The sequence below is a fragment of the Lutzomyia longipalpis genome, chromosome 1 (genome assembly GCF_024334085.1).
Source record: "Lutzomyia longipalpis isolate SR_M1_2022 chromosome 1, ASM2433408v1".
NCBI lineage: Eukaryota > Metazoa > Arthropoda > Insecta > Diptera > Psychodidae > Lutzomyia > Lutzomyia longipalpis.
This window is the reverse complement of record NC_074707.1, coordinates 21,844,635-21,865,389: the sequence shown is the minus strand read 5'-3', so window position 1 is coordinate 21,865,389 and position 20,755 is coordinate 21,844,635. Positions and strand designations below refer to the sequence as shown.

The following is a 20,755-nucleotide window of genomic DNA, read 5'->3' as shown; positions in this document are numbered from 1 at the left end:
TAAACTCTCCCCTTGGAATTTAAATACTTAAGTGGTTGAAGTTGTACACGTGTAATTATACAAACAAAACTGTAATAAAAACAAAATATTGAAGTGTTAAAGGAGTCCACACCATGATATGAAAACGTTGCATTCGAAGGACACCAATCGGGATTCGCGTAATACTGTAGAGGATCGAAGGGAATCAAAAATCGCCGGACGTTACTATTATCCATTGAGATAAGCTAGGAAAAACTGCCAAAGATTTGGCCAAAAATTACCACAATGACGTCACTATTGTGTTTTTTTGGAGTAAACGCTTCATACATTGAAGGAGACAAAAACAAACATTATGCTGACGTCATGTTTTGCATTTTAATGGAAAAACTTTGGCGGCTTTTACTAACTGATTTCAGTGGAAAATAGTAAGTCTGTTTGGTGATTTCTTATTTATTTCAGATTCTGTACAAACTTACGCGTGTCCCAATTGTTTGCTTAACACATACTAAATTGAATACACTCCTTTTATCGCTCTAGCTATTTCAAAATCAAGCAAGATACATTTTTAGAGAGGAACTGACCTACACTAAATAAAAAAAACACATGCTCCCAACAATTTTCTGTGCTCTTTGACCCCCAAGAAATTACTGCCCGATGGGTGACAATGGGTAAAGATGGACAGTGTTACGGTAATATCGTATTTCTGACCTCGGCAAAAGAATGAAGTTAGACGAGAGTGTCGACAAAAGCCCCCTCGAATGTATCCCATTCCCTGGAAAATGATGCAAAATCATGAGGTGGAACAAAGTGTAATTGACACAATTTCAGGGTTGTCGAGCACAAATAAAACCAAGAGATTCATTTCAAACATACCCCAGGATATAAAGTGCCTTTTCACTTTTTGAAATCTCCTGCTTTTCAACCAACTTTGTTTCAAACTTTTCATCAAAAAACTTTCAAAATTGATTAAACATTACAGCATGGAATTCATTTAAAAGTTCAATTAAATCAATCAATTCATGTGCGAAATTTATTTGCCATATACTCACAAAAAGACCACACTCACAATAATTCAGAAAATGTTGAAAATTAGTTTGTTGAGTTAATTCGTTTTTTGCCACATAGTATTCATAATAGTTTGCATTAATGATGAAAGATTCATTAAAAAGTTATTCACCGAGAGATGGATGATGGGTCTATTTCCCAAAATGTCCATTATTCAAGATTTTTATATGTTTTTTTCCGCGCTGTCTTTACACATGCGATTATATAAGTTATTAAGTTGATTTTATTTTACATAGAGATAGAAAAAGAATCACAGCTAAAAAGGCACACATCTAAAAAGTGAAAAAGCCATTCGCAAAATAATCCCTCGTGGGTGTCAGCGAGAAAATTTCTGAGGGTAAACTTTGTTTTTATTTATTTTGGTGGTGTTAGAGAAATCTGCGCTCATGTTAATGGTAATGAATTAAGAGCTTATACGACGAAAAGCTTTTCGTTCTCTTTTAAAATCTTAAATACCGGTTCTTTTTTGGAAATGAATCAGATTACATAAAAATCAGTCCATAAAAATCAACAACAAAATAATTTAATCAATGAAATGTTCAAGAATTGAATTGGTAGTGTCCTCTCTTGATGGCCTTGTATCATTTTAACAGCTTCTCTGAATCACCACTAATTGCTTGTAATCAGAATTGAAAGCTATGAGCTATACATAACTTACGTCGTGAATGGCTTTCCATTTTCCCTGAAAGCTCAAAAGGACGCGGCATTATGCTTGTGTAGATTATAAGAGAATTTCAGGCAGGAGCAATTATTGACTTTTCATTGTAAATTTAGCACCCTCAAAGTGAAGGGAAGTTAATTTAGAAAATCACCAACACTGAAGGAATGTGATTAAATAGAATCTCAAAGTCCCCAAAAAGAGAAGCAACAACAAAAAAAAATCACCAGGCTCAGTTATAAAATCCTCCTCGTGATCTACTCAACCCCAGTGGAATTCTATTTTTCCCCTTTGGCCTCTCGCCACGAGAAGGGCTCCCCGATGGAGCATACAATCTCATCAAATATTGAGAGGAATATTCTAGAGTGTGTATGGATGGTATTAAAGTGAAAGCTCTCTTAAATTTTATCCCCTCAATTGGGGCTCATTTGAACGTGTTACAGCCACAAATATCTTTCTCTGGGGATGACATGGAGGAGTGGTGTTCAGAAAACCACCCTCATAATTTAACCTCTTATTGAGTCACCCATACTCTTTTCCATCCACAGTGTTTTAGTGGGGGATTTATTTAATTTTCTACTCATTCTCAAACGAAATTGACTCAATTTGTGGTTTTGTCGAGTACTGTTGGAAAAAGGACGCGCTACTGAGAAACAAAATACATTACATCCGCGCGGATACTAATCCCATGGCTATGGGTGGTCGGGTGCAATTGAAAATTCTATGTGGTATACATATATGTATGTAGAAATAAAGGGAAGGCAAAAGAGAAGAAATAGCGAAAAACTTATGCAAAAGAATAAAGCACAAACTCCCTTTTTCGTATAGGCTATAGAGTAGAAAGCATCATAGGCAATTCCATGAGAATACTATTCACATCTATGTATACCTCTTTGGTTGCATAAAGAGAAATCATGTGGAAAATTAATCCAGTACAGCATTGTTGTGCAGCAATTTAGTATAAATGTCACTTCCATGGAGATTATCCTCCACACTCTGTGAGATCCTCATCACTCATGAATTATCATTTCAACGTTCTTCAGATTGCCAACACAGACCATTTGCACTGACCGCAATGTGGAATATATAGCAAGGGGTTTACCAATGCAATTTACGAAGTATAAACTATTGTTTAATAAAATAATAGAGCACGATGAACTTTGGTAAAACGTTCATGTATTATTTATATAGAGTAGAATCATTGGGTTACCTATTAATTTATGGCAACCTGTATTAGCGGGTTGACAGTTTTAATTAATATTTTCTTATTTTTTATTGCACATAACGCCCTGAATTCCAGAACGAAGTTGAAAAAAAATTAAATTAAAAATATAAAAGGAAAGAACAAATGAAATATTTTTCAATATAGTTTTTTTCTTGGATCCCCCTGGTTGTTGGTGAATAGAAGCACTTGAAATTGTTACAAATTGAGATTGAATGAGTAAATTTATATATTATGTAGGTACAACGTTCCACAAAATGCATATAGAAAGAATGCGAAACCTCCTTTTGACAAATGTTTAACAGAGGATGTCAAACACAGTGTGCAAAAGACACGGAAAATTGAAACTATTCGCAATATAACGGTCGCTATAATGGTCATGGTAAAATGTGAAATTCCCTGGGTAGAATAGTGAGAAAGGAAAATGCACATAGAAAAGATTCCAATGTGATTAGCGGCGTGCAACGCTTCATTGCAGCGTATCGAATGATAAAGCACATGGATGTTGCAATATACACCTATACGTGTAGCTGTGGTTTAGAAATGGCATAGGAGGGATAAAAACCATGCAGTTATGGTTTGGGGAAAGAGGGAGTTTGCTATTACCCACAAGATATGATTTCCGCTACTAATATACCTTTTGCAACTTCAAAGTAGATCAGCTTCTTGGTGGAAAGTGCCGCCATGGGAATACAATCTTTAGTCATCAATCACAATGAAATTAGTAACGCATAAAGTCAACAATTGAGGTGGGTTTTAATAAGCAAATAAAATTCACAACATTCCTACTGGTTTGTATATACATATATAGCGAAGAAATTATCTCATAAACTCATGTGGAAAATTTAGTTAAATAAACTTTGGTGGAATTCTACAATTTTCACCCAATTCACTTCCAATCAGTAAACTTTACTCAAGTCATTTGTCTAACTAATACACGATTTCTCGCCGAATTTGCTCCACAAAATCACATGGTTTTGTCATTAATTGCGGTAGGTACTTTATCTGTGCAAAAGGTAAGCACTAGACGAAATTTTTCAAATGAGAAAAAGTTGGAGTAAAATTAATGAAAAATGGTCAGTGAGAGGGAAAGTCGTAAGATGAGACTCACCGTGTGAAATTTTGGTGCTATTATCATAATATTACGACCTAACATTTCCACCAGCAGAGGTGTATAGGAGAGCTAGATGGGTGCTTTTAGGTGAAGTGAAAAAGCTCTGAAAAAGACACGAACGACAAAATGTGCTCAACACGCACCTTTTTGCACGTTATTTGTTCTACCGGCAACCCCTAAATTTATTATTTGGGATTAATTATATCCCCACAGGAGAAAATGTAGAAAAGTTCTTAAAGTCTCAATGGACAATGTTAGACAACTTTTCAGTGGGACGGGTGGGGGCTCCTTATACTTCTAAATAACACAGAAATTGTATAATTTTCTCTTTTATCACCCCTTAACCGCTATGTCCTAATTACATTGAAATACCAAAGCTCTTTTTGATGCTTTTACTGCTTTCCTTTTTTTATCACAGCTAAAGAAACTTTATCCTTGCAAAAATATATAATTCTTTTCTTGAAGAAAAGAAACCCAAGACTACTTCAAAAAAAATTAAATTAGTTTTTTTTTTTAACAATTTTGGCTTTTATATGAAATCATTAAACCTGTAGTGGGTGATATTTATGTGTCTGGTATGTATGTAAAACAATAAAACAATAGAAAACAGATAAATATGTTTTGTGTCCATTGCCAAAGCAGATAATTATGAAAATTGATCACAATCATCAACAATGGATCAATTTGACATTACATATACACATTCAGCCTCATATAGCCTCTTCACTCTGCATGATTGAGATTTGGACGAAAATCGTGTGCTTTGTAAAGAAATTCGTGTTTCAAGATAATTCCATTGACTTTTTCGTTTAGGTTGCATAATATACATGTTGCATAAAACAATCAATATAATCACATATAAGCTCAAGAAGTGAATACATTAATGAATATTTCTCCGAAAGATTTTAGCTGTGTTTCTTTCAGACACAGCTTTTGTGTACCGAGCAAAATCGAAAGTCGTCAGATCGGGCTCAAACTTGGGATGAGCACGAATTAGGGTCCCCACATTCCAAAAAACGTATGCGCCAAAAAATTTTTTTTCCGGCCGTCCGTCCGGCCGTCCGTCCGTCCGTAGTACAACGCTAAATTGCAAGAGAACGGTAATAGATAGAGACTTGCGGTAAACGGCAAAGTTTAAAAGTCGACTGGAAGACGTCAGATTATGACGTCAAATTTTACCCCCCACCCCCGCGTCCGCCATTTTGAATAACCTCAAAATTTTGTTTTGGCTATATCTCAGCCCCTGTAATAGCTAAAAATCTGAAATTTTTATATGTTGTAGGGGCCATCAATACCTTTCCAACGATACCTCATTTTCGAAAATCGGTCAAGCCGTTTAGTCAATATGGCCGCCACAATTTTTCATCGAAAATCGACCATAACTCGAAAACGGCTTGACCGATTTTGATCAACCCGGGGTCAAATGAAAGATCTCAACAAACCCTACAACTCTCTAGAACATCCGAAGTTTCAAAAGTGACCGCTAGGGGGCCAAAAATCAAAAACAAAATTTTCGATGAGTTTTCGATTAATATCTCGAAAACGCCATTATCGATTTGCTTCATTTTTTGATATGTTATAGCTGACCATATTGTCTAGCTCCATGCCAAAAATGAAGAAAATCTATGTCTCCGTTCTCGAGATATAGCCTTCCAAAGTTGGCATGTCATATCTCGGGTTCTACAAGTCCGATTTTGATCAACTCAAGTGCAAATGAAAGGTTTCGTGAAGCCTTACAAATGTCTAGAACATTGCAACTTCGAAAAATGACCGCGAGAGGCGCTAAAGTCAAAATCAAAATTTTCGAAAATTTCGAACTCGAATATTTCGAAAATGCCATTATCGATTTACTTCATATTTTAATATATTATAGTTGAGGTTAAGACCTTTCCAACGATAGCTCAAACTCGAAAATCTATGGAGCCGTTCCCGAGATATGGCGTTTTAAAGATTTCTTGGGGGATGACTTTTCAACTTTTCCCGATTTTGCATGTATTTAAACAAATTCGCGTTCTAGTTTGCTCTCACAAAATTGGTACACTGAAAGAAACACAGCTCTCGTAAGCTTGGTCAGCTTACCAGTACATTTTTCTTGTGATTATTAGTTGGTGTTCCACTTCGTGGCGAACACCAAGTATTGTAATCGTCGGAAAAACCGACCACCTCAGATCGGGCTCAAACTTGGTATGAGAACGTTTTAGACATCCCACATAACGAAAATGGTGGTGGAAAATTTTTGATCCGGCCGGCCGGCCTGCCGGCCTGCCGGCCGTCCTGCCGGTCGCCCAAACTTTGCCTTATAGCTCGAGAACGGTAACAGATAGAGACTTCGGATTTAAAGTTTTCTATAGAAATGTGGGTGTAAAATTTCATTTTTTCGCATTTTCAAAATCCAAGATGGCCGCCGTCCGCCATTTTGAAATACCGTCAACCACTTCCCTTATAGGTAGAGGTCTGAAATTTTAGTATGTTGTAGGGCTCAGTGAGACGTTTTCATCAACAATTCATACTTGAAAATCGGTCAAGCGGTTTAGCAAATATGGCGGCCTAAAGCAAAAAGTGTTTTTTCGATATAACTCGAGAACGGCTTGACCGATTTTGACCATCTTGGTATCAAATGAAAGGTATTGGGAAGCCCTACAACTGTCTAGAACATTTCAAGTTTCAAAAACATCCGCAAGAGGCGCTAAAAATAAAAACAAAAATTGCCTAACTTTAAGGGGCCATATCTCCCAACATCTGTTATCGTTTTCCTTTAAATTTTGATATGTTGTAGCCTGACTCAATATCTTTCTTCAGTCCGAAAATGAAAAAAATCTATGTCGCCGTTTAGAAGATTTGAAAAATTCTTGAATTTGAAAAGTTTTAAGAGCCATATCGCTTGAACGGTTTGTCCGATTTTGCTCATCTTAGTATCAAATTAAAGGTTTTGCAAAACTCTACAACTTTCTAGAACATCAAAAACTTCTAAAACCATTTCTTCAAGACGAAAAATGCCAAAAAATGTTCTTGTAAAACAAAAAATCTTCATTTTGTGTTCTGGAGGTGACCTTGAAAATTATTGAAATTTATCTCAATTTATAGCCTGTTTTAATACCTTTCCAAAACTAGTCAAAAAATGTCTGTAGGTCTTATAGAACCAAAGATATGACCATTTTTATCCACCAAATTGCCGAATTTCACAAAAAAATCAAAGTCTACTAATTCTGCTCACAAATCGCATTACAACGCATAAACAAACTTCTAAACGTTGTGGGACACCAACTCTTATAACTGGACGCGTTATGATTGACTTTGGCAAGATTTTTCTTTTAGATTCAACTTATTATGTCGCTCCAGTTCATAATAAATTCAATGAAAATTGAGTCATCATCATCAATCAAAGAATAAATTAAAGTTAAATCCATTTGAAACTACTATACTCCATTGCGCTATATAGCCGGTTGTTTGTACATATTTATGGTTGTGTATAATATAGATTATAGTGAAAGAAAGTATTGGGAAAGGGAAACAACAAAAGGGAAATATTTATAAAACATTGAAAAACACTCACAATTTCGTCAAAGTGGTTCGGCTCCTTCATACCATGACGCGATCGCCTAGAAGAGAGAAAAAAGCAATGCATAAGTACATAAATGTTTATTTTTTTTTAGTTCTTTAGTCACAACCATAAAAAACCTCTGAGTTTATGGCATTTTTTGTCACATAAGCAACACGTAGCAAGTCAATACAATTCGAGAGTAAATTAAAAGCTGAAAAAATGTATTAAAGATTTGTTTCTTTTTTTAAATATATTTTCCTTCGATATTGAATTCTATTAATTAAAAAACGCACACCTAAGCTTCATATAAAATGTGTAAAAGAATTTTGAGAATGCTGAGGTCTAAATAAAATTGCAAATAAAGGAAAATTAGGTCTACTTTTTTTTTCCATTTTTTCCAGTTGTAGCAACTAAAAGAAGTTTTTGCCAATAAAATCGAATCATTTACTTCGAAAAGTCAAGATACTTTATTAACTAAACAATATATGTTTCAACAAATTAAGTCACGGACAAAACTGGAACATATGTGATGCAGACATGGCAAAGTGAACAGTCTCTGTTCAGGCTCATTAAAAATTTCGCTGAGTGAACTCAACAGATTTACAAATTGCTTGTTTTTTTTTCTTATATGAAGCTTTCAGGGAAGCAAGAAATGAGAGTCCACACCGGACAACGAGCGAAAGATTCATAAACTTTTAATCGGTTTCTCACATTTCCTCTCACTCTTGCAAATTAAATTGCAGAATTCGACACCAAAAAAAGAGATCTCATTGACCGGAAAAGCCAGTCATTGAATAATTTTCTGATGTACGAATCGGGGGTCTCGCGGTAAATGATTCAATAATTACCAAATAGAGTCAATGGTGGAAGCATGGTCAGCATAAAAAAGCATAAAGAAGAAATACCAAACAAGTTTATATGTTGCGCAGTACAATTGACTTTTTTGCGCTTTTCGCAATTTTTCTATGCTCCGTGAAGAACGTTACATTATGTTTATATATCAATTCGAAAAGTAGAATATTTTCTTTATTTAGTCCCATCGTGAGATCTCATTCATTACCAAGAAAGAAAAACCCTTTTCCTTAATTTTGACGAAATCCATGAACAACGAATTAAATCAATTTGAATCGGTTTGAATCGATTTGCAGGTAATTAAAGTTTTTTTTTTTCGAGAGGAAAATTCTCAATTGCAAATATTTATTGTTGGATGGTGCCAAGAGATTATAGACAAAGAATGCATTCAATGATTACTGTGGGTGTAAGAAAAAATGACTTTTTTTCATTATTACCATTCTGAGTTCTTCTCTATAGTTATTTCTCTCAAATATTACTAAGAAGATGCGTAAATTTTTGTTCTATCGAAGAACACTCACTCACGCACTGGTATACTCTAAGAAAATATAAACCAAAATAAAGACGATAAAAAGGAAATAAATAAAATTGTACTGCTGTTAAGGAATTACTGTGACTCTGTGTGTGGGAATTTTTTCGGATAAAAAAGCAATTTGTAATGAATAGTAAATTTTCAAATGGGAAGTCATTAGAGGAATTATTCTGAGGCACACACACAAAATGTGGTGAGGAATTCATGGTCTTTTTTATACGTACAGTCTCTTCTATCTCCACACGAAGAAGGTCAAATGAATACAAAAATTATACGATGAAATATTTAGTGGAGATCATCTCATAGGTGCGAAGACCGATAGAAAATTTCATTCTTAACCTTCATTTTTCTTAATGGAACGCTCTGTATGAAATTCACTATATACCCGTGCACCGGCTGTAAAGGTCGGTTTTATGTACATACACTACATACAATAGGAATGAATTTATATGACTAATGAAGAGATCAATTTTTGCTACAATCTTACAAACTCTATATTCCTTTTTGTCAAGATTTATAAAGAAACATAACATAGGAGCAGCAACCAACGATAGATAGATGCTGTAGGTACTCAAACATATATTAGAAGACTTAGGTGTCAGCAACATAAATATATACAATTGTACCTGTACGATCCAGGTGAAGATAAAATGAGTAAAAAACAGCTGCAGAGTAGATTAAATCACAACTGTGGCGGTCTTCTGCAAGTCTTCTTCATTTTGATCCACGATGGACGAGCTTTTGTGGGCTTAACGGTATATTACTCCAGTATATATAGGTATGATATCTATGTATGTTAGTCAAGTAGACTTTCTGAATCAAATTCCATCGTAGAACTTTCATCCACACTGTCTTTCACGTAAGAATTCCAAGCGAAATCACAATATTTGATCAGCTTCAATGGCCAATTGGAAAAGATTTTCTGACAATGTGTTGGGTTACCTATATGTGTGACTCCCCATCTTGGGGAGTCTCAGATCATCGCACGATCATTCTCGGGTTTCTCTCTTTGTCGCCACTTTTGTATACCCAATGAATTTCGAAATGATTTTTTTCCTTTTCACATAATCTTCAAGGTCTCCTCTCGTTTCTTACTCTATCATCTCGCCCTTCTACACCAACCTCAGTCGATAGTGTGTAGTTCAGGCATTCAATGTATTTTTTTTTCATCGTCTTTTTTTCAAAAGATCTTGTATGTAACACAAGTGTCGAAGTGATTGCGTATATTTCTTAAAATGGTAACTCCGCGTCCTCTTTGTACACAATTTTCAATAAATACCATAATATTATTTTTGGCGGTGTATTGCGAAGAAATAATTTAAAATGCCACAGGACGACAAAAAATACCAAATAACCACCAAGAACTCACTCAAAAGTCAGCATATTTGCGCGCAAAAATGAAGGAATTTTGTGGTTTTTGAGCACTCTTCACCTCTCATGTTTCGCACTTTCCAACTCACCTTCTGACCGCAAGAGCTCAACCTATAAATTTACTCTTTATCATTAACGCTATCAAGACGGCTTTTAAATTAGCGTAAAATTCCAATGTATTATAAGAGCATAACAGGTTTCTCAAATCCAAGGTCAAGAAATCATAGCTCAAAATAATCCCTCGCAATTCCTTACTTTTTAAAATGGCGAATTATTTTATTATAGCCTATCTATGTATATGTACATAATTTTAACACCACTCTAAAGTGTTGAAATATTCTTTGATTACCTCACATGCTGATGATCCTACATATTCACAAAAAGCTTCAAAATTAGCCAGAAAATTGTACATAATTAAGTAATCGTGGAAAAAACAAATTAATCAAATAATTTTCCCGCAATTTTTGAAGATCACGGATAGGAAAAAAAAGAAATTTCATAGCAATTCCTTGAAGTTTTCTCCTCTCTATTCTTTCTCACACAGCGATAACTTTATGAATTCCACTGCAAGTTCCTCGCAGTTTTTCACTGATCTTGAATTTTTTGCCGTGATCTTGTTTGCTATTTCTGTGATCTTGTAGCATAGTGCTATTATATACAAACATATCTACTAGAGGACACAATAGATATTGAATATAAACAATTATTTGGTGAATTTGCAAAAGCAATCTATTATGCATCAGTATGGAAAGAAAAGAAATAAGAACAAAAATGGAAAAGAGAATTAATCTGTGTTTGTAACTTTGGTATTTACAAGCAAAAAAAACAAAAGATCTCTTGACCTGAGAACGATTTCTCAGAGATTTATCCACATATATGTAATACATTTTGCTTTACTTTACAGCAAGTTGTAATGTTTGTGTATTGTCTTACTCGTATCTTCTTCATTACAAAATACAATGGTTAAAGTTAAGGAAAATTTTGCTTAATAAAATAAAATAGAAAAGCTAAAACAAACAGGAATTTTTTCGCAACATAACAGATATCACCGAAAATATGTATTGGGTTAAACTATATTCACACAAATTATGTTCTTATCTTTCCTATCTCATCGCACTTATTTTTTACTTTTCTGATTTTATCACTGAGACTGTGCTTAGCAAAAGATTTAGATTTATCATAAGATAACTGACTATCATACATTGTATTTTATGTAACTTACTTTTCGCTCAGCATATGTGTTCCCAATACCAGATAACATAAAAATCAATAAAAGTCATACAAACTGGTTCAGTTTGCATATAATTAGTTTGACATAGTATGAGAAATATTCAATACGATGTGTTCGCAATCAATGAATTGTAAATATTTCTTTAACCTTTATTCATTAAATTAATTTAATTACAATATCGAAAGGAAAAATCTTAATATATTTTTTGCGTGATATTCTTGATCTCACAAAATAATCTTCAGCTCAAGTGGTTGTCTTATCGGACGAGTAATTTTATTGTTTTCGTGATCTAATTTTAGGGTCATTAAGTTGTTTTTATTGTAAACTAAATTCTATCCACAAGGTCCAAATGATCCAACTAATTTTACAAACAAAAAGGCATGCTTTCTCACGAAATAAGGCACTCAGTGTTCAAATGAGATCTTTCCTTGGATAGTAAACCAATTAGTTCAAATTTATTAACACAAAAATGCTTATAAGGTGGGTAATGATGATAACTCCTTCCACAACATTTTGAATTTCATAAATTAATTTCATTTACTTAAGTTATAAAAGCCTTTAAAACCGACCTCTGCATTTTTCAGTATGTACTTAAGGGAAGGTCCAATAATAACGGAAAATATAGAAACGAATTATCAAAAATTGTTAAAAAATAATCAAATAATTAATAATATTGATGAAAAAATATTTTGACAATAATGGTAATTCCTCATTTTCCTTCAAATATTAATTTTTTAAAATAATTTTCCGACTTCACTACCACAAGAAATTTTTAAAAGAAAAATAATATTTAGTGTATTTTGATTATTATACTCTGCAGGTGATACACCAGCATAGAATATACGTATGATATGGAAAGATTAGATAACATCTACTACAGTGCTCACAAACAGAAGAATATTTATATTTGACTCTTCTTATCATCCCACACAACGCGTGAAAGACAACAATGCTATCTCATTCAACCAAAAAGGTGCTCCGCATTCTTGCGATTTTATTGCAATTTATATTTGAGAAATTAAACAGAAAGTCCGGCGTACTAAATGAGTCACCCAATTATAGGGAATTTTTTTTCTATAAAAAGTTTACTGACTGAAAGAACAACGAAAATGTATTTAATCCAAATTGACTCATTTAGCCACGGTCTCTCCTACTTTGTACGATGGGTATTTTATTTAGCGATAAAAATGACCCGATAGTTTCCACATTCCTAGTATGCCGCCAAACCAAAATATTTTAAGTGAAATGAACAATAAATTCCCGAGGAAGTTCAAAATAAAAGTCAATGATTTTATGGAATTTTTAAGGAGTTCATTCATTGGCACATGAGCCAAACTTACATTCGAAGAAATAATCAGGATATCCATAATCTTCTAGAAGATTGAAAAGGACTCGAAAATAGCTGAAGAGGCTAGAGAATGCATGAATCACCAAGGAAACATCAGCGCATATGTTTCAAATATTTGAAGAAACAAAACACAATGGTGACGTCAATGTGTGAATTTTTGGGGATAATATTCGCTGATTATTTCCAACTAATCCCAGTAGGAAAAAAAAGTCGCCCCGGCGATTTTTTAATGCTTTTTTTATGATTTTTAAAAGATGGCATATGAGTCACGCGTGCTTCCTCGAATGAGGAGTTTTCCCATGGAGACACGCTTAAATTCCTTTGAAAAATGTTATCATATTGATTTATTATATGATTTAATCAATGGATTTGAGAACATATTTTAAATGGTATTTTAAGAGTATTTTTGTGTATAATTTTTTACCGTCGAAATAACGGGTACAAGTTATACCTTTTAAAATAAATTTGCTAATATATGGTTGAAAAAATAGAACAAATTCGCGTATAGTTGTGTGAGAAATCAGTGAGGCTTAAAAGTGTTTACATTTTATAAAGTTGGTCGCATCGTCATCAACAGGCTCCAATCATGTGTGGTTGTTTTGCCATCTCACCACCACTCTGGCTTCTGGAACTCATTTCTCATGGCTCCAGCAAGTTCTCAACATTGCTTTCAGAATGCAAGTCGCTCAATTCTTTTATTTTCGATCGCGACGATCGTCTTGATTTATTGACATATTTAGTTATGTATAAATGCCACTAAATAAACTCACAGCAATCTTTACTTATATCGTTATCAACATTAGTCATCATCAACATAAGCCATTTATATCTCATTGAGCGACTTATTATGAAAATAGCATATTGAGATAACTACGAAGTTTGAGGTAGGTAGAGATAAAAAAAATAAAGAAATCCCATCATTTTATTTCTTGTGACAGTTTGGTACTTTTTATCCTTCATCAGGCAAATACATTTATAGAGACACCTACGTTTCTCTTATAAGTGAAAGTGTTAACTAAATAATTCTTGTTGGAAAATGTCGCGAATACTGAAAAAAAAAGTGATAAACGATCCTGTATTCTTCCACCTTCTTGACATTCCTCCGAAAAGTTTAACTTTGAAATAGCTGAGGATGTGAGGATACAAGAACGCGACTGGAATGAAGTGAAGAAATCACGACAACGACGACGACGCGGATGAGTTGAAAACAGAGGAGGAGAGGATCTCGCAAAGATCGCGCAACAAGATCAGTGTGCGCAATTGTTTGCACTTTTTGAATTTATCCAACGACTTTTTCCTCTCAAAACTTGTTCTTTCGTGGCGAAAAAGAGATAGATATGCAACCCAGGTAAAGTAGTGGAAGAAATTTGTGAGAAAAGATTTTTACCTCTTCTTAGATGCTGTGTTGGTGTCTCGCTACTTTTCCGTAACTTCTCTCACCGATGGATGTGTGTCTGTATTCTCTAAATCCGTATAAATTCTCTGCCTGACGATCACTAAACTATCGCCGTCTCGTTTCACCGTAATCCAATATTGTTTAATTTACGAAGAAGAAAAAAATACTTCGCTTGGAACAAAACTCAACTTTTCACTCGAAAAATGCTCTTTTTCGCGCACACCAATACCACTTCACTAATCATACACAGGTAAATACGCATATAACTACAAAAAAATGGGAATAAATTAAATTCCTATTTTAAAATTTCTGTGTTTTAATTTTAAACTGCCTGGAAAAGTCGCGAGACTCGTGGACAATTCTTCATGGTATGTAGAACAATTCGATCACAATGATGTTGTGAGCTCACGGAGCTCACGGTTGGGATGAGGGCAAAAATTTAGATGGATACCGCTTAGAATGGGAAATCACTTCACTTAAATAATTCTGGGAGCATTCACCGTCTCAGGTGAGCACGATTCGATGACGTTTTAAGAAACCTCTGCTTCGGCACACAACAAATCGATTAATCACTTTTTGCACACACGCGAACTAAAATTCCGTCAACACACTTTTTCCTTGATTTCAGCCAAGGGAATGTCGATTTTTCGTACAATTTTCACACATGCGGCACTATTTTAGAGGTGAAAATTCTCACAACTCCAACGTTATGCTCGGTTTTCACACACAAAAGTTTCGCTGAGAAAGTCAATTGCACAGCTTTTTCTTGCGCACAACAAACCGTTACGACGGAGTTTGACTGTGCTGGCGGCTCCGTGTTCGGTTGGATGGAAGCTAAGAGCGACGCGCATTCTACTCATGGGCATGGCAGCCATTTCTCGCTATAGTGGTGGGGAAGTTCTCCAGGTGTGGAGTGAGACCAACCTCAAAAATTCCACAAGAAACATAATTATACACTACCGTACAGAAGAACAAGAACGCATTGCATACCTTCTTCTAACGCATTTGAATGTAGGACGCTAAAACTACCTACGTATTTTGAGATGAGTCGGGGATAAACGGTAAATTTTAAAATTCAAAAAAAGAAGAAATAAAAAGATGGCCGAAATCATAATCTCTCAATTCGTTTGGTCCAGGAAAAGCCCGACCCATATTTCCCAGTACGATAAAGACAAGTTGTCTGATACAAAATTGTACAGCAGGATATTTTCTGTGATAATAACCTATCTAGGGAAATTTCATGTGTTTGAGAAATTCTAGAAATATAGATTGATGCAAATTGAATTAATTAGTCCCGCGGTCTCCCCTACCAAAGATGATGAACACCTGATCTCTTGCGGGAGTATCAAAAATGATTTTATTCAATAAGAAAAATCTAATAGTTTTCCTACAATTTGATATGATTGATTATGTTTATGAGAAATATAAACTGTTAAGAATTAGATATTCTAACATTTAACATCTTTAAACATTGCTAATAATCTATTTTACTTTTCCGGGTAGCAATATTTCAAAATCCGAGTGTTTCGTCGGTGAAAAACGACGAAAAACCCGGATTTTGAAATACTATACCAATAATAACCTTGAAATTTCTTTAACTTACATTCCGCAAATGCTTTAGTTTTTTATAAGAATCTTCCGGAACTTCTGGTAAAACAGGAAAAAAAATTCAATTTATCCTGAAAAATAAATATTTAATATTAAATTAATCATATCTACATTGTTCAGTTACATTGAGAGGTATTTACCTTGAACTTTTCAATTTCCTGGAAAAGAATCTGTCTTGCTTGTCGCTATGTTTGTCCAAAGAAAAAATAATAATCAAATTATCCAGAAAGTTTTAAAGATTATATACTTTGATTTCTTTCTTCGACTTACCAATCAAAAATGATGGTAAATTAGCCTAAATAGTGTTTCATTTTCCCGAGAATAGCGGTCGCAACGAAACAAAAAGGGAAATAAAAAATTTCAGTTATGAATTTTTAACAAAATTTCTCGATATTAAATTTATATCCTTTTGGCAGATAAATACTCTGACTGACCTGCCGGGTAGGTAATTAATATTCATCCTGAAGAGGACAAGCATTTAATCCAGAGGAAAAGAGCTCTGTGAGCTCACTCAACGGGTGTTCTGTAATCCATAAAACCAACTGAATATTTTATAAGATTCACCGGTCGTTTCATGTTTCCCATACTTTACCAGGGATGAAATATCTTTATATTAGAAAATACCTCAACATTAGTCATTTACCTTTAAAATGTCTTTTTTCCTCTTTTTTTTTCCTTTATTCCACACATAAGTTTTCCAAATGTAGGTACATATAAGAAAAAAGCAAGAGGTGCAATTTGTTGAACGGATATATATTTAAAATAGTGTCTCAATGGTGCTGGGGACGAGTTGGACGAGTTCGCCTCTGGTACGCTCTCACCTGTGTGTTTTTCTTCATGAACGATCCCTCGAGAGTATATTCGTGTCCAACACACATTCTCCATCTCTCTCACTGTGGGCCACACAAACACTAAATCGCGTTGTTGAGCAATTTCCACTGGGAAAAGTTGATCCATTTTCTCCAATGGGAAAATCTCACGAGAAATCACCATGCACGGGGTTGGCATACGTTGCGGTGAACCCTGTGTACAGCAGTGGGCAGTATGTGGTGAAACTCATGGCACAGGAAATAATGTTCTGACAAGGCCAAGAGATGTACGTTATGAATGAAAAATCGAAATATTGGAACTCGCTCCGCATCCATTCGCGCTGAAAATGCCTGGAAACCTCTTTACGCGATGCTCTTTCGGATGCTGAGTGCGAGCATGTGTGAGAAGCTGATTCCGTGTATGGACACACCTGAGGAATTTGGCTATTTTTATACCTGTGTGTCTCTTTCAAGAGTATTTCAATAGAAATCCGGAGATTCTCACTTGAGGGTAGCTCTGAAACAGGTAGAGCGAGTGAGACCTAAACCTGAAAGAGAACAAATCGAACATTCGAGAGATTCGATCTGTCTCATTTCGTTGACAAAGTATATCTCGCATTGCTCATTTTTTTAAATTTTTTATTATCCTCTGAGAAGGATGGATTATTACGTATTTAGGTACCTAACTTAGATATTTATGTTAAAATCTTATAAGGTACTTATTAGATCACTAAATGGGTTAAGGAAAAAAATTCTTTTACTACTGCTTCTACTGCAATAAAACTAATAAGTAATCATGAGCATCTATGCGCAGTTAAATGGCCGGGTTTTAACAACATACTTTCACGGATATGTTGTGATAATATAGTGATCATGAGAATCTGTGCACTTTAAATTGGTCGTAGCATAACTGCCTTCACGAACCTGAAAGCATACAATGTTATATTGAGAGGGATTTACATATGATCGGCCGAAATGACCGCATTTTGACATCGTGAAATTGAAATTGAAACAACTTTCTTTTTAAATTTAAAAATCAATAAATATTCAAAAAAAAAAGTATTACTTTTTCTGTACGATTGAAGTTTTCTTCGAAATATATTTAATATTATACAGATAGCATAGTTCTTACATACATAACAAACTTTTTTATAATGTATCTGAATTATGTATGTATATTTCACTTTAGAGATTGACCGATAGAACAAGCAAAAGAGCCACTTTTTCCGCTGTTTACACACACCACAAAGTGAATGGAATGTAGGAGATCACTCGGAAGTACAATCCACAGTGACTTATCATTTCCGTTCAATTGTCCACATTTTCATTATTACCTTGTCCGCACCTTCCTTTACCAACTAACATTCTTTTTTATCCAGAATGCACATAATTTATCAAGCATAATGAAAAAATAAAACTCATTTCTCTAATTGGAAAGGTTTTAATTTTATTTAGGAAATACCTACATAAATAATTCTTCTTAATAAAACATAGAACTGCAGCTCTCTGTTTCTCATAAAATTCCTATGTCAGTGTGTTTTTTTTTAATCTTGATTTTGAAGCTTTTGTTGCCTTTAACATTTAATAAAATACAAATCATTCTCAACTGGAAAAACAACCATGTTAAGCTGATAAATTCTTAAAGTGAAGGGTTAAATGTTTTTCACCATTTTCATCTCTCTCATTTTTTTTTAATTCAAGAAATTTGCAAGCATCATAGCATCACCATTTACCTTTATCCAGTATTTTAGCACATAATGTACATTTATATACAGTGGATGAATAAATTTTTAAAGATTTACGAGGAGAGAACGGAAAAACTCTTTTTCCATGATAAAAATAAAAATGATTTGAAATGGTTCATACAATCATAATTTCTTCAGTGTATATAAATCTTCTGGTGAACCATTAAAAATGAATTGAGTTTTCATCAATAATGATTTATATAAAACATAAATGAAGCATTAGAATTTTTATGATATCTTCTACATAATTTTCCTTTGTATTTTCTACAGCTTTTCATTGCTCTCTATAAATATATACATAACTGCGTATGTTTTTGGCAAATTGAAATCCTACTGACATGAAGTAAATCTAAAAAAAACTTTGTTAATGATTTGTGCTGCGGTTGAAGTTTTGGGGAAAACAGCTTTATGCTCGCTGTATGTTTATCTCAATTATATTATTCGCGACTAGGAAATGTATCCTTTGAATAACTCTGGACTTCCCCTTCACTGGGGATTTCACCTTCAGAAGGATTTTCATTGGGGTCTGAGATTATTTGTTGCAGCTCTTGAGACGACGAACTATTGTCCGATGGTAAGGAGTCTCGTTCGATTGACATGAGGGATTCTCTTACTGCACTAATAAAGTTCTCAACATCTGCCTGTACACTCTCCTCATTCACTCCATTCACTTCCCTTACTTTATCTCGTCTTCCTGTCACCACTTGCGGGAAGTTCCGGATTGGCTCTACAGTCCTTCTTGTCTCCGAAAGAGATTTGGATAACTTTTTGTTTGCCAACTTCCTCCAATATCCTTGCATATCTTGCGACTTTCTATTCTTGCCACACGAGAAGCACGAGTAATTAATCTCAATTTGGTGATTACAGCCAACACACGACCCGCTTCTAATGTCTCCAACTTTTGGCCACATTCTTTCAGTTTCACCTACAGTCTTACCTGATGAGTGGTTAGTTTCTCTTGTTTCTCTTCTTTTAGTAAATGAGTCTGAAATTAAGATTAAATGCATTATCTTTTAGAAATTTCCATCACAGAGTAGGTATTGTACTCTAGATTCGTTTTAATGCAATTTTTTTTTTCATATATGTAGGTACATAAGTATCGATATACTCTCTTGCTCTTTTCCAGGAAATTTTATTGGAAAACTGGCTTTTTCTATATCCGTAAATCGATATATCATTTATTGACTAGATTCTAATAAGAAACAAAACCTTCTTATACGATTTTACATTACTTATTTAATACATTTCTGTAAATTTATAGTGTAGGGGAGACCGGGGTAAAAAAAGTCATTTTCGAATTTTCAAATGCCAATTTCTCCGAAGTTATTAATCGGAAAAATCGGAAAAAATTCTGGTGGAAAGCCCTACCAACCTATAATTTTTGACAGTAATTTGGAGGTTATGCGATCAGTACTTTAGGAGGTAAAAAAGAAAATAAATTTTTGGCCCATTTCCCAAACTTTTGCGTATTGAGAAAAACGAGTTTTCCTTCAGCAATTTTCCAATCTGATAATTTTTCTCACTAGCTGGGTTAGTGCAGAAAACGTTGCCAAGGTGTATTTTTCAATAACTTTTAATGATTTTTCTGTACAATTATTTGAATCAAAACATACCCCTTGGGGTAGATCGGGTCAACCCATGTAAATCATATGGGAGTTCGAAATTTTCGACATATTTTCTATCCATTAAAAAAGTGAAAGTATAAAAGTGAAATTCCTTGTCGCGGATCAAAAGGTGAGAAGTTTAGCTATCAACTACTATCAATCTCTCAGGTGGAAAATCATTGGAAATGTCGGAAAATTCGACCGACTTAATTTAGCCAACTGGTGACTATATTTACCCGCCGCGTCTAATAAAAGTCAGAAGCGGAAGTGTTTAGGAAAATCTCGAAAACTCATATTTCCCGTGGAGATAGAGAAAAATGGTCTGAGACAAAGTTGTAGGCCAGGAAATTTCCTATAAGAATGACCTATCGAGGAAATTTTCTTGTCCTTGGGGAATCCTGCAGATAAGGATTTATGCAAATTGACTTTTTTTACCCCGGTCTCCCCTACTGCAACAGTGCTTTCCCATATGCATAGACATAAGTAGGATTTGTAGGATAATCGTACCTATAGAAAAGTCACGTTTCAGATAAGAACCTAGTCACTCATAAACGGATATTTCATTAAATATTTTTCAATTTAAATTTAAATACTATATTATTGAAAACTAATATTGTTTAACTAAACTCAAAAATAAAATTAAACTATATATTTAAAAAAAAAACTTAGAATTTAGGATA

At 34.2% G+C, this 20,755-nt stretch overlaps 1 protein-coding gene across 1 annotated transcript in view; it reads right to left on the bottom strand.

Annotated features, from left to right (window-relative positions):
* The window catches only part of LOC129796981 (apoptosis-stimulating of p53 protein 2), a 98,384-nt gene extending 83,239 nt beyond the window's left edge, over positions 1-15,145 (bottom strand). The window contains exons 1-2 of the mRNA XM_055839175.1: positions 14,301-15,145; positions 7,592-7,637 (exon numbers count right to left, since the gene is read on the bottom strand). Of these exons, the coding sequence (XP_055695150.1) occupies positions 7,592-7,621 (30 nt within the window). The 5' untranslated portion in view covers positions 7,622-7,637; positions 14,301-15,145. The remainder of the gene's footprint in view (positions 1-7,591; positions 7,638-14,300) is intronic.
* Positions 15,146-20,755: the final 5,610 nt, after the last annotated feature.